General features: G+C 30.1%; 1 protein-coding gene across 1 annotated transcript; it reads left to right on the top strand.

Moving 5' to 3' along the window:
* The first annotated feature begins 2,920 nt into the window (after positions 1-2,920).
* On the top strand, positions 2,921-4,504 carry LOC110620558 (zinc finger protein 8). Its single transcript, XM_021764346.2, has one exon. It carries the CDS (start codon positions 3,150-3,152, stop codon positions 3,855-3,857), a length of 708 nt encoding a protein of 235 aa, XP_021620038.1. The 5' UTR covers positions 2,921-3,149; the 3' UTR covers positions 3,858-4,504.
* The last annotated feature ends 11,588 nt before the right edge of the window (positions 4,505-16,092 follow it).

The following is a 16,092-nucleotide window of genomic DNA, read 5'->3' as shown; positions in this document are numbered from 1 at the left end:
TTCTAACGAAGCCAAAGGCAAAGAGATAATATATATGGCGGTGTGTGGGAGCAAAGTGATGAAAGGCTCAGCTGATCAGGACATGAGTTTCTCAGACCCAAATGTCTCATTCAATCCACCTAATGAGAAAGAGAGATGAGGAACAAACAGATTGTGACCCTTTCCCTTGAAGGAACAAACACAAAAATTAACATTTTTGTTTTTCAAAATAAAAAAAAAAAGAAAGAAATATAAATTCCTCATTAAAGATAAGAGTAGAATTATAATTAACAAAGCCATATTTATAAATTGGGTATTCCAAAATGCAATCTTATCAACAAGTGAAAGGGAATTCACTTTTATTAGCGATGAAACGTCGCGTAAGATGTTGCCCTATGAAGAGGCAATGGGAAAGCTTGGGTTCACATCATCTCATTTTCCACTAGAGGTGCATTTCATTCAACTGTTGAATTCCATATATATATATAATTTATTTGAATACGATTCATTATAAATTCAAGATATATCGAGAAAAAAATTAAATAAAATAAAAATTTTACATATATGTATATGGTCCCCCTTGAAGCCACAGAAGGCTTTGTGTGACTGTGACTCTAATGGCAAGCTATGTCATTTGCATGAATGAATGAAGGGTTGCTATTAGGGTTGGCTAAGGCATGTTGGGTGGGTGTTGCTGTCACCACACCTTTATATGGGACTACCCATCAAAGGGTACTTCCACTAAAATGCCTAAAACATCAAATTTGTTACTGAATTGTATAAGGGAGATAAAAAAAATATTAAAATTTTATTATTTTTTTAAAATATATCTTTAAACTATTATTAAAAATATTAAATAATACCATTATTTATTAAAATTTAAAAATTATTGAGTTACACTCATTTAATTTATTTGGACTTATTTAAGTATATTTAACTTTTTAATAATAATTTAAGGAGTTTGAATTAGTTGTTTTTTATTTTAAGGATACTATGCGGTTTCATGGTAACATTTATATTCGTTGGCAAGGGCGGAGGGAAGGTACGGCAAGAGAGGGCACGTGCCGTACTGGCTACCGAAAAATGCTTTAAAAGGGGGATGAAGGTGCCGTAGCGGTGCAGCCGGTGTCCTACCAAAAGGAAGCTCTTGATTCCGCCACTGTTCGTTGAATACGGCGTTCAGAAAATAAAGCCACCTATTTATTAGTTAGAGAGTCTATTTATCATGGTAGATTCAAGATTTGTATTAACATTTCTGATCGTTTCTTTAATTATTATTTTACAAGATAAATAAAATTTTTTTTATTAAAAAAAAAATAATAATTTAAGGATTGTTATGGTGATATGAAAGAAGTTGGTAATAGAACGCATAGCCCGAGAAGAAATAATTAAAGAGAAAAGGAGAGATAGTGACTTGTCCTGCAATGACAAAGGAAAGGTAGAGTTATTAATTAATGAGAAGGAGTGAGAATAATTGGCAAACGATGTAGTCAAGCAGCTGGCTATTATTAACATTGCACCAATTATAAAGCTAATGGAGACTCTTTCTTTACAGAAAGACTGTCACTAAAAATTACCACTTCACAAAGAAACCATCAATGCTTTACTACACTTAATCATTAAGTGATTTCCAAAAAATAAAATAAAATAAAATAAAAAATCCTTGGCTGGACATTAAATTGCTGATCTTCCACTTATCAAATTTCATATATTCGCAAATCTATACTTATAAAACATGTATAGACAAATGGGTATAGGGCATTTCTTGAGTACACGTAATAATTAAACCTATATATTTAGAAAGCAAAATGGCATTTTTGCTTGATGATAAGGCAGATCTTGAAAATCAAATGTAAAAGTGGAGCAGTTTGAGAAAATTGCAACGTCTACGTAATCCCTACTCAATTTCATTGTACATATAATATATTATATGTAGTGTGTTTGTGGTTTTTTTTTTTTATTTAATTTCTTTCTCTTAGAAGAATTAGTATGATTGAGTCTCGACAGATAAAGAGATGAAGTAGAGAGGGCTTTCAAGGAAACATGTACAGTGATCCCTCACTATCCCTCTTTTGTGTCTTTCTACTAAATAATTCCAATTATTTATTTTCAGTTTTTTTTTTAAATAAAATGACATGTGTATTATTTTAATACAATTGAGTAATGCAAAATTAATTAAAAATTTAAAATCAAATAAAAATATCAAATAAAAGTCGATAATTACTTTAGAAATTATTTAAAACTTCATTTGCTTGTCACTGTTCAGCACTTCAGCTTCCTAATGAAGCTTCTAAATTCATCTATTTCAGAATAATCGACATTGCTTTATAAAAAAAAATATTTACTCCCAATTTCATAAAAATAATATATATTACAGTTATTTTCATATAAATAAAATTTTAATTAATATAGTTAAAATAATAAATTTTATATTATTCAATAATATATTTTCTTTTTTAGTATATTATTCATTTATGTTATTATATTTTTAAATTAATAATTTTTTTTATATTTTTAGATTTATTCAGATGCATTTACTATTAGACTACGTTTGTCGGTGATTTTTTTTTCATGCATGTTAAATAGTATATTAATAATTAAGTTAATAATTAAATTATGTTATAAAAATAAAAAATTAAACTTATATTTTTATACGGGTAACTGTATAGTTATGACACTGTATGCGATCTCCAAAACAAGAAAATCAAAATTTCTTTATAATTTGTCTCGTTTTTCAAATTTTTTTAACAAATAAATAAATAAAACAAGCTGCTTGCTGTAAACATGATCATGACCCAGATATTAAGAACTTTGAGAGAGAAAAAAAAAAAAGTGAAAAGAAGCAAAAGATGATACTTTGAGAAGCAGAAGCCACTCTCATCTCATCTCATCTCATCTCATCTCATCATCTGACCTGAACTTGTAGCCGTGTCAGCCCTCCCTCTCACACGGGTGAGCCCCAATTGTCCATTCATAGCACCACCACTCCCCTTTCTCAACCCTACCCTTTATAGGCCCCACCACCGCATACAAACCCCTTCCCCCTCCCTCCCACCCCTTCTCCTCTCTCAATTTCTCCTCCTCTCCTCCGCCGCTCAGCCTCACACCACCTCCAGCATAAACACTAGGGCGTGCAACCTCTAGCTAGCATATATAATTCAATTTTCTTTATGGACAAGAGTGAGAGGGAGACACACGACTTCATGAACGTGGAGTCCTTCTCTCAGCTTCCTTTTATCCGCCCTGCACCCGTCAAAGAAAAGGCCATACGTCTCTTTGGCATAGAATTCGGAGGCAACGTAGTCGACTCTCATGCAGTGGTTGATGAGTCTGCATCCGCCGAAACCATTGAAGACACTGTAAAGGAAACCGAAAGTAGTGGAGATAACAATAGAAGATTTGAGTGTCATTACTGTTGTAGAAATTTCCCTACTTCTCAAGCTTTGGGTGGCCATCAAAACGCACACAAAAGAGAACGCCAACACGCAAAACGGGCTCATCTTCAGTCGGCAATGGTTCACAGTAGCCTCTCTGACGCTCATATTTATGGGTTGGTGAACTACAGGATAGGCTCAAATCCTAACCCACCCATGTCTCACCCTTCATGGAATAGCCACGCCAATGGTTCTAGGTTTTATGGTGGTCATGGCTCCTACAGTCAGCAGCCCATCAATGGGAGTCCATTAGGCTTGTGGCGGATCCCAGCCGCTCACGGTAGTGCTACTCTTCATAGAGACCGTTCTGTGCATCCGTTGCCTTTATTTGCCGGCGAGGAGTTGAATCCCTCGCAGGTGGGTGGGTCTAGCGCGCAGGGACGTTATGGATACGAGTCAAAGCCAAACATGCAAGACCATGTGAGTTTAGATCTTCATCTGTAGTTCGATATATATATAATTTGAACAAAATGAGATAGTGAGATTTCCATTAGCTGCTAATTAAATCTTTAATTTATCCTGCAAATTAGACAATTCTAATTATGAACACCCATTAATCATTCTAGTATAATTAATTAATTTTCTTGTATAAATGACATGATTCATTGTAATTAACTAATTTAACAACAAAGAGATAGCTTTTTAATTGATTTAATTAAAAATTAAATAATTAAAATATAGTCGGAGAAATCCATTGGAGCTTCTTGATGTATGTTCAGTTGTCTGTTTACACTTCAGAGTTCGTCACACGTGTGAGGAATATGTATATTCAAATTGGGTATCAGTTAACAGTGCATGAAGGTTGTGTAGATAAACACGTGTGCATGTATCTATCTGTTGTTCATCAGACGAGTTGATTAATAATGTTCTAGGTGGGTTTTGATCCAGTGCAAGTGCTCCAAATAACAAAGATGAAAAAGGACGATTAGATGATGATAAGGGTTTTCATATGTGTAGTGATCTGCTGATAAAAATGCAGAAAGAAAACGATATTTCCTTGACAATTTGCTGCACAAAGAGCTTGATGAAGAGCCAAACTTTAATGCACACACAAACAAACATTAATATGTATTGTCCTTTTATTTTTTTTTCTCTTGTTTCTGTGAGAAATGCATTTGTAATGAGGTGACCAAAGCTTAAATTAAGAGGAAACTCTCGTGAAGCGAAGAAAGATGTGGCAAAATTCAGACCAGTTGATAGAAAACTAAGTAATAAATACGTTTTGTAAGAAGAAGAAGAGAAAATCATATAAGCATTTGGTGGGACCTTAGATAATAAGTAACACATCGAAATTAAATATTTTATGAAATGGACTTGTCGATGTTATTAATTAGAGAGTAGAATGAAGAGAAAGAAAGGTGATGAAGAAGATGCAGGGAGAGAGAGAGAGAGAGAGAGAGGCATGCGTCAGTTCTGTGAAGCTGTCGGTTTTGGACAAGCTTTTTTCATTATGCTAAGGTAGTACTTACCATGGTTTTCATCAGAAAATTAAAAGGTTGTATGTATTTGCTGTGTAAGAGACTTAAAAAGTAACATATAAAAGTAGCCGTGGAGATTTCAGATTCTTTTTCTTTTTCTTTTTGTTGCTTAATTAAGCTATCCTATGATATGCAAATATTAGATTTTATATATGTGATTTTTTATATTTTGTTTTTTATAATTAAGAAAAATTTAGTTTCATCATTTAAAAAAATAAATAATTTTATCTTTAATTAATTACTACACTAGTATTACTACGAGCATTATTATTTTGTGGCATTTTGCTGGAGTACGTAATTAAGTGATAGTACAGCAATTGGTGTCTTTTTCTCTAATCTTACTCTGTGTATTATTACAAAATTGGTTAGAATTCCAAAGTTTTAATTGGCACATTCAATGAATTTACTAACAAACAACTCAACATTATAAGATTTGTAAAGATTGTGTTATACATGTAGACTATTGATGTTGGGATTTGTGCCTTGTCTCTCCCCAGTTATTGCAACAACCCTAATAATGGGTTCTTGTCTAATTTTTGTTTAGTTATTTTAGCTTGCTAATTTAGGACCAAATCTTACGCTAATTATTACATCATATTATTACGAACAGTATAGTATTACAGTACAAAATACTATTTTAACATAAATTAAATTATAAACTTTTAAAATAAAAAATCAGTGAAATTATAATATATTTCTTATATTTTTCTCTTAATAATTTAACTCTCCACTGTTTGAGCAAATTCCTACAGGTGTGGTTTAAGAATAATGCATTTCCCAGAAAAATATATTAGTTAGCAATTATTTCCCTCAAGTTGCCTTCTAATCATAGCAGGCCTTAAGTTAGAAGAAGCCTGGAATAATCTGGAGAATGTATAGAAATCTCTCAAGTTGCCTTCCAAAACAGTATGAGTCACACTCTGAAAGAATTTAAAAATAAAAAATAAAAAACAATATAATTGTAACTCATTATTATTACTTTGTACAAAGGAAAAAACCCAACAATGACAACCATGTAAGAGAGTCATCAGTGTAGAATTACCTGCTTACTAGTTAGCCAGATAGCCAGCCAGCCTGCCTGCCACTACCCAATTATTGTACTCAACATAAATTGCTTCAGTTTTGGCGTACTAAATAAATTATGATAGAAAATTTTATTTAAATTGAGTTTATTTACGTAAATTTTATATATTTATGTATTTTTTATTTAGTTTGATTTATTTTGTAGAAAAAAAAATTAAATAAATTTTTAAAAAATAAGAAAATTTTTAATTTTTTAAAATGAAAAAAATTTTAAATTAAAAAAAATTGAATTCTTTTATTTTAAATAAAAGAATTATTAAAAAAATAATTGAATTAATTTTTTTTCAAAACCTTTTTATTTCAAACGGAGGAATAGATTCCATAAAGACAAAATTTACCTAATTATATGATACATTAGTGAAATTGTGCTTTAAAGAGAGATCTTATACTATTTTCTCCGACATTCATTAGTTTTTCCTATGAAATTATTATCTTCAAAGATGCTTACCATAAGATAAATTTTTATACTAATTCTCAAGGTTTTAGTATAATAATTATATTTATTTATTTAACTTATTAAATAAATAAATTATAATTATAATTTAAAATTTTAATAAATATGTCATATGAATTTTATGATAAAATTAATTAAATTCTTACTTAATTTATTAGGTTAAATAGTAAATTTTTATAAATTGTCATAAAACTTATATACAATCAAGTCTAATTTGATTTAATTTATCATTTTACTTTTTTATATTATTTTTTATGTGTGTAATTTATTAAATTTTAAATATATTAGCAATAAATATAATTAATTAATTAATTTAAAAATTAATAATATTGTGACCACTCAAATATTTCAAATGTTAAAAATGATTTCACTTAACTTTTTAGTGTATGATTTTTCAAGTGTAATTAATATTTTTCATCACTAATATTTCGATTTAACAATTAAAATATGGAGCGTATCTGTTATATTAAATCATATTAATTCTGTTTATAATAGCCTCACCGACCGAATAAAATTTCAAATCGAATAAAATTTATACGCAATAAAATCTCATAATTATAATAATATTATAATTAAAAATAATATAGTCTCATGAATAGATTTAATTAGACTACATTTGATTAAACCTAGAATAATTGATTGTTAAAAAAAATGTAAAGTAAAATGTGACATGTAGATAGTCAAGTGAAAACGACAACGTAAGGACTTGGAGAAACTCTGATAAAATTCAGGAGAGGACTGTTCTTGCGTCTACTTCTCTATCTTAATTTACTCCTTTTACGCTGTCACAATGCAGTGTGCTTTTGGTACTAAACGTTTTTCTGTGTATATTTTAATTAAATATTTAAATTTTAAATAAGTTGAGTCAATATTTATATTTAAAATATAATTTTAATTATTTTTTAAAATTAAAATATGAAAATCTAAATTACATGCTACCATCTCCAGATCGTGCGTAAGATAATTTAACTCATACTTCTTCAACTGTCTAGAAGCATAAGCAATTACCTTTCATTCTGCATCAAAACACAACCTAATCCTACTCGGGACGCATCATAGAATACTGTGAAATCCTCATTACTCGTAGGCAGAGTCAACACTGGTGCTGACGTCAGTCTTCCCTTTACCTCTTCAAAACTTTCTTCATACTGATCTAACCAGACAAACTTCTGATTCTTTTTGGTCAACCTGGTCATAGGAGCAGCTATTTTGGAGAAATCTTAAATGAATCTCCTGTAGTAACCTGCCAAACCCAAAAAGTTTTTGATTTCTGTCACTGTAGTGGGTCTGGACCAGTTAGCTACAGCCTCCACTTTCTTAGTGATAACGGTTGTCGAAGCCGTAAAAAATAAACCTATTATCAACCAACAAAATAATTTGTAGATAGAGGCAATAGGGTCAAACCACAGGAATTTGACACTACGAATTTTTCTATTAATGACTTGGACAAATAACAAAAGTAAATAAAAGAGGGGGTTTGTTTTGAAGAGTTAAAACTGAATAAAAGAAAGCAGTAATTAAATGAGTAAATCAATGGGAGAAGGATTCTAGTTGAAGTATGGATCTATTTCAGCTTGTTAGAATTGATCATTGATCTTTTTTAATACTCCTATTTATTTCAACAAGTTAGTTTAGGACGTGGAAGACACTTTTCACAATCCAAATTCCTCCTTAGTTTTAATTCGATTAGGAAATGTTTGCTAATCAAACTCTAGTTAACAAGTTGCCAAGGAACGTCCTTGGGGTTTCTTTACTTTTCAACTGCTAACTGCATTAAGATTTAGAGAAACCCAACTCTAATTTTGCCAACCGCGTGGTTAAGTTTAGATTATGTAACTGATTATACTTGTGTTTAAACAATCTAAGCAATTACGGACCTAAATCATTCAAACAATTTATTACTCATACAATTAAAAGCAACATGCCTTAATTGATTCTAAAAGCAAAACAATAATTATAGAAAGATCAAGTTGCATAAATATTGAAGGTAAATAAGAGTTTAATAATGGAGTTTTAAATCTCCCAATTCATCACAAATATGAAATTTCCCAACTTCAACTAGAAAAAGAATTATTTAGCCACTCATGGTGGACAAAATCACAAAAGAAAAGAAGAAAGGAAGATGGAGAGTGGCCGCTGAATTTCTGCAGTGATTCCGAAGGAGGAGAGATAATGATCTTTGCTGGTTTGGAAGCTGTCCCTTTTATAGCTGGAGAATCCTCATCCAATTAGGGTTTTGAAATCCTAATTTTGACTTTATTTTTTGTAGTCTTTGATTCCTCTTTTGATCTTGTATTTAATTGTGAATGGAATTCCTTGAGTGAAAGACCTTCTTGTGGCTCTTGGGACTGATCTTGTAGTGTTTGAAGTGGAATTAGACTTCATTATTTTTTAATTTAATTTTCTGCTGTTCTTTCCCGCACTTCTGTCCCTCTCTGCGTCAATGTGATTTGGGCGGGTGATTTGGGCAAATTACTTGCCCAAATCGTTTCTGTGAATTCACTTTCAGGTTTCTGCCTCAGCTTCTTGTCTCAGCTTCCTATGCTTGATTTGGCCAAATCACTCTGACCCAATCAATATTTCAGCTTTTTCTGCACTTTTTCTCTAACTTTCCATTTTCTTCATTTCTTGCAAAAATATAACAAAAACATAAATTAAGCTAAAAAAATATGTAATTAAACAGTAATAAAGATACTAAAAATGTGGCTAAATTATGTTTGATCAAATACCCCCACACCTAGCTTTTTGCTTGTCCTCAAGCAACAAACAACTTAGTCAATCAAGCTCCTTTTTCTTTAGAGCCTAAGTACCACTTAATCAGTCCCCCCTAGACTCCTAAGTTGAAACACCACAGTGTAGTATACATGTACTAAGGTTGTCCCCTCTTTCCTTTTTTCCATCACCTACCATAGCCAAGGGAAAGTTTTTTGACTTGATCATTCTTATTCTTTTATATTAGGCTTAATGCAACCCTTAAGAGTGACTTGCCCCCTTTTAAGCATTTTTATTCAGCAGCACTTTTTATCCTTGCCTGAAAAAGTCACCAACTTTTTTACGCGAAGGTACATATTGGTGATACCCACCCCCGGTTACTCAGTTGGTCACTTGTCTAAGTGGCTACTAGCTCTGTTCATAGTCTTAGACCATCGAAACAGGTTCTGTTTTGTGCTTTTTGATTTGCTGAGTTTTTCTTTTTCTTCTTCCTTTTTCATAACAGTTTGGGCAAATCAACTCATAGAGAGTTACACTAACTTTTTATTGCATGTATTTTTATTTTCCTTTCCTATTGGCCACAGCAGATTTAAGGATTCTATTCAAGAGAAAGAACTCCCTAAGTAAAGGTAACACACTGTAAATGGCTCAATTTAGGTTTAAAGGGTTGAAAAATTTAATGGAGTCATGAGATATGAGACTTTCTTAACTTTGTTATCTATGCTGAGTAGAGCAAAGGCTAAAACAAAATGTGTGTATGTGTGTGCATATGTGTAGAAGTGAAAAAAAATGTGTATGAGAAAAGAAAAAATTTGGTGTGTGTAAAAGGGTAAAACTAAAGCAAAAAGAAGCAAAAAGAATGCAAAAGGAGCAAAAGAAAGCAAAGAATGATGCAAACAGTGCAAAAATATTTCCCAGTACCCCCACACCTAGCCTAGGCATTGTCCTCAATGCAAAACATATAAAGGAAAAATAAGAGAGAAAGGAACTTCCTAGCCTGGGGTGATTTGGTCAGTGATTTGGGCAAATCACTCGGCTAAATCACTGTCTGTCCTGGTCTGCAGGCAGCAAGTTGTCCACCAGCAATTGCAACAGGTGCTCCATATGATGCATTCTGTCCCCAATTCTGCTGAGACGAGCCTCTACTGTCTGGTTTGGGGCTACGTCTTCAGGGGCCTGATTTGCTTCCTGTTGGGGTGCCACTGGAGGTGGCTCATCTGGTGGTACCTGTTCTGTTTCCTCTGCTATCCCATCTGCTGGGGCAGATTGCTGGTATACTGTGGTTTGGATGGTTGTCCTTTTCCTGAATACACGCTCATGGCGTGGTGTGAGAGGTCCTGCAGGTGAAATAGAAAAAATGTCCCCCTCTTTGCAAAGCAACCCCATATCATCCAAAGATCGAAGGTCCAGGGGGGTTGGTTTGTTGGTGGGGGTGAGGTCAGTGTGGTCTGGGTGCAGTAATTTTAGGTTCACTGCAATGGCAGTGATCAAGTGCCCAAGGATTAATGGTCTGTGATATTGGATGGTGCTGGAAAGTTGTGTGGCAACCCAGTAGCCCAAATGGATTTTCTAGTGAGTGTGCATGCACCACAGAATGTACAACTCTGTTCTGGTCAGGATGTTGGGTGCATCCTTCCTTCCAGAAAATGTGTATGCCAAGAACCTATGAAGATATTTTAAATTGGGATTTTTGAGGTATAGATCCTTGGATTTTGTGGGTGAGTAAGAATCAGGGGGGTTGTCACACAATTCTAAATATGCAGAACTAGGATTAAATTCAGCAGGGAAGTCCCAGGTGAAATCAGCGCATTTGCAGCCCATGACCATACTGAACTCATGCAAGGACAAGCAAAATCGCTGTCCTAACAGCCTAAACCCAACAATGTCTGGTGTGTGCAGCGTGTTCATGGCTGGTTTATCAAAGTAGAATGTGGTGAAGAACTCATGTGTGAGCTCAGTGAAGGATGGCATGTGAAGGTAGAAGAATGTGTCCCAACCAATGGCAGAGATAAACACTACAATATATTACATCTCTAGTTACGATACGTAGCTATAAAAAAAATTATTGTGGCTAATATATTTATTTTATTACGACTAAAAACCTATTGTGGCTAATTTAAACTATTTAGTAACAAAAATACAACAATTATAACTAATATGTATTTTATTTTATTTTATATATAATGTAACTATTTGTTTGACTATTTACCACAATTAATTTTAGCTACAAAGTAATAACATAGCTAATAGATATAATAGCTATAAATTTAATTTTTTTGTAACAATTACTACCATTGTAGTCACAACACATTAATATTATAGGTAATAATTTTAATAGCCACAAAGCTAATATGATTGTAGTAATAATTATTTTATTAGCTACAGTTTATTAGTCATTACAAAAATTTGTGGCAAAAACATAAAAATATTAGTGTTAAAATAAAATAAAATTTGGCACACTTAAAATAAAATAAAATTTTTGTGTAACAGTTAAAATAAAATAAATAAATAAAATAAAATTTGGCACACTTAAAATATAATAAAATAAAATTTGGCACACTTAAAATTTTCATTCTCAAACTGATTGTTATTTTATAGAGTTAATTTTGTTATTTGGAAATCACAAGATACATATATTAAGAATTTGATATATATATATTTTCAGCACATAAAACAATTAGATAATAGTATTGGAAACTTTTTGTCGAATCATTTTTCAAGAATCAAACAATTAGTCTTAGCACATAAAAAATATTAAAATTTGGCACACTTAAAATAAAATAAAATTTTTGTGTAACAGTTAAAATAAAATAAAATAAAATTTTTGTGTAACAATTAAAATAAAATAAAATAAAATAAAATTGACACATTTAAAATAAAATAAAATAAATTTGACACACTTAAAATAAAATAAAATAAAATTTGGCACACTTAAAATAAAATAAAATTTTTGTGTAACAGTTAAAATAAAATAAAATAAAATTTGACACACTTAAAATAAAATAAAATAAAATTTGGCACACTTAAAATAAAATAAAATTTTTGTGTAACAGTTAAATAAAATAAAATAAAATAAAATAAAATTTGGCACACTTAAAATTTTCATTCTCAAACTGATTATTATTTTATAGAGTTAATTTGCTATTTGAAAATCACAAGATACATATATTAAGAATTTTATGTATATATATTTTTAGCACATAAAACAATTAGATAATAGTGTTGGACACTTTTTGTGGAATTATTTTTCAAGAATCAAACGATTAGTCTTAACACATAAAAAATATTAAAATTTGGCACACTTAAAATAAAATAAAATTTTTGTGTAACAGTTAAAATAAAATAAAATTAAATTAAATTTGGCACACTTAAAATAAAATAAAATAAAATTTGGCACACTTAAAATAAAATAAATTTTGTGTAACAGTTAAAATAAAATAAAATAAAATTTTTGTGTAACAGTTAAAATAAAAAATAAAATAAAATAAAATAATAAAATTTGGCACACTTAAAATATAATAAAATAAAATTTGGCACACTTAAAATTTTTCATTCTCAAACTGATTGTTATTTTATAGAGTTAATGAATTTTATATGTATATATTTTCAGCACATAAAACAATTAGATAATAGTGTTGGAAACTTTTTGTCGAATTATTTTTCAAGAATCAAACGATTAGTCTTAGCACATAAAAAATATACCAAATTTGGCACATTTAAAATTTTTTTTTACATACTTGAATTTTTTTTACCTGCATATTTGTATTTTGCGTATAAATTAATTTTAAAGTTTTTTTTTAAAATAAATTTATTTTGATGTTAAAAATACAGCTCTTGATTTTTTTCTTTTAAAAAAAAATTTATAGCGTTGATTTTGAATCTGCTTAAACAAATTAAAATTATTTTATTTTGCTTATTTAATTAAAAATATAAAATATTTTAATTACAAAAAGTAAAAATAAATAATATTATATTAATTAATAAAGGAAACCCTATCAATTAGTGGCGGCAATATAATGATAAACTTGCTAATATATATATTTTTGGCTTAGGGGAATGAAAACCTTAAAATTAAAAATTCCTTCTCTACAGCCGCTATTGCTACCGCTACGAATTCTATATAATTTTCATTCTCACTCATGATTTATTCAGTTTTCAATTTCTGTCCACTATCAAAAGGAGAAGCTCCCACTATCAAATCCAATCAGGTACGTTTAAAATTACAAAAGCCTTATAATTAATGTTTCATTGTAATTGTTCTAGGTTAAACACATGAAAGGCATATGATATTTACTTTTCATTCGTTTTTCATCTGTTAAAAAGTTTTGATTCACTATTTTTATATTAATTTATCCTCTATGTGTAATATTCAATTTTTTCCATGAAGCATAAGCAAACATCATGGCTCGACGATGCAAGTTGCGGAAAGGGAATTCCATCAATATTAACTTGGAAAATGAGACTGAAAATAATGTTAACCAGAACTTTCAAGAAACTCAAGAGTTACACCAAAATCAAGCTTCAAATTTTCAAGGTAAATAATATTTATGTGATTTATAAATTTTAAGTTGTTTTCGTAAATAATTAGATGGCTAACTTCAATTTTTTTTTAGGGAATACTAGTCAGAAGACAATGAGGTATCATTATGGAGGCCATTTTAAATTTTCACCAAATAGAATATATGAAAATGGTAGGTTCATGGAGAAACCTAATTTTGATGTTGATTTCATCTCATTTTTTGATATATTGGATGACTTGAAAAAGGATAGTGGATTTGATGTTATAAAAGGAGATAAATTTTATTACTTGAAGGCTGATAAAGCTCTTAGTGATCTTGATGTATTGATAGAGGTTAAAGATGATACAGATGTGAAAAATATGATGGATAGTTATAAGAAGTTCCCTTCGAAACCCATTGATATATACACTCTATTTCGAGATTATGATATTTTACCAAATGGACTTGGTGATGAGCTACCCGCAGTTACCATTGATCACACTTCTAATCAACTTCAAAATCCAAATGCAACTGCAGTAACAGGTTGACTCATTTAATTTTATTTAAACAATTGATTATGTTTATTTGTTCTATGTACAAAAATTCTTGTTATTATATGATTATTGTTTACTTTTGTTTTGAAATAGGTTCCAATACAATTAAAAGAAAAACTAGAGGACCAACAGGATGCTTGAAAATCACACAATTGGAGAATGGGCAAAAATTGTCAGTAGAATTTGATGAAGATGATTAAGCTATTGGTGATAATGCTACTGCATTTGTTTGGTTTTTAGGACAAACTATTAGAAGTGTGTCGTGTTGTCCATTGCAAGTGAAACAATGGAATAAGATTACCAATGATAAGCTCGACCACATGTGGTCTACCATATTGATACGAAAATTTATATTAAATTACATCCATTTTAAAATGATTATAATTTTTTTAGTTCTATTAAGTATCATAATCTTGTTTCTTACTTCTTTGCTAAAAGGAAAAGTTCACTTTTGAGTATTCTGATGCAAGAAAGGGAGCAATTTTCGGTCATATGAATGCATTATATAGGTATTATAGGCATAAGTTGAAGAAGTACTTTGATTCAAAGGCAACTTATTCACTTCATCTCCGAAACAAGCCTAAGGATATGGATGTAAAAGATTGGAAGTATTTGGTTAATCTTTGGACAGAAAATACATTTCAGGTATTAAAAATTCGTGTAAAATTTAATAATTTATTTTATATGAATTCAGTTTCTGTTAGCTAACATAAATTCTGAAAAATTTTCATTGTTTTTCTTTAGGAGAGAAGCAACAAAAATAAGATAAATAAATGCAAGCGTTCTATGCCGCCATACGGGACAAAAAACTTTGCTCGGCTGAGAGATCATATGGTATGAGTTTGTTTTTATTTTATTAGTATTATAGTGTTTTTTATTAATTAAATGATACATAAATAATCCCTTTTTACTGCTGTCGTTTTGTGGACTATGGCTAAAAATAAACAAAATAGTATTTGATAATTCTAGTTTAAAGCTTGAGAAAATTTATGATTTGATCTTTTATGGATCTTTTGTTTGGTTTAAGATGTGCCTAGCTTTCCTTATTCCTTAATTCAAATTCTTTTTAGTAGCTCAACAATCAAGATCTGGTCAACCTGTAATGATATAAGATAGCTGCTTGTTGTTATTCTTTGTATTCTGCTATAACTCTCAAAGTTCTAATAAAAGCTATTTTTATCAAAAAAAAAATAATAATGTCTTTTGAAGTTCATATGATTGTTAGAACCTTTTGATATGTCATTTACATATGTTTTATTTATTTGTTATGTATTTTATGCTATATTTTAATTTTTTTAATATCAATAAATATAAATATCTCTATAGGAAAAGTTTCAGCAACTAAAGAAACAACGAGAAGAAGGACAAATTTCACTGGATGATGATGCTATGTTTGCTTATGTACTTGGGCCAGAAAAAAATTGTTATGTACATGCTTATGGTCCTGGAAAAAATGTCACGAAAAGATAGAACTACTTAGACAACTTAATACTTCAAGAAGAGAAGCAAACGAGCGTGTCCAACAAATTCAAAAAGAAGCAAGTGAACAAGTAAATGATGTTAAGAAGCATATGGATGAAAAACTTGCAGAGATGAATAGAATATAAGAGCAGAAATTCAAGATGCTTTTGGAGAAAAACAATAATATTGCATCAGTAAGTGATTAAAAACTAAATCTCATTTTTTTTCTAATATAAGAATTTTTGTAAGCTATATAACTAGTATGAACCTTATCTATTTTATATAATTTTGTTATCAATATTTTAAAATAAAATTTTATACAGCCTATGGAGGATTCCCAAAATGATGAAATTGGTGGATGATTTGCAATATATTTGAAGTTTTGGATTTTGAAGCAGCCAGCAGCCTTATAATACTACTTTTAGAAAATTTAGATAT

This window comes from Manihot esculenta, chromosome 8, assembly GCF_001659605.2.
Source record: "Manihot esculenta cultivar AM560-2 chromosome 8, M.esculenta_v8, whole genome shotgun sequence".
NCBI classification, from domain to species: Eukaryota; Viridiplantae; Streptophyta; class Magnoliopsida; order Malpighiales; family Euphorbiaceae; genus Manihot; species Manihot esculenta.
Note: the sequence above shows the minus strand (reverse complement) of the source record. Positions and strands in the feature narration are given on the sequence as shown.

Bases quoted from the DNA above. Each gene is read 5' to 3' on its own strand.
- LOC110620558 (XM_021764346.2), top strand. From the start codon at position 3,150: ATGGACAAGAGTGAGAGGGAGACACACGACTTCATGAACGTGGAGTCC.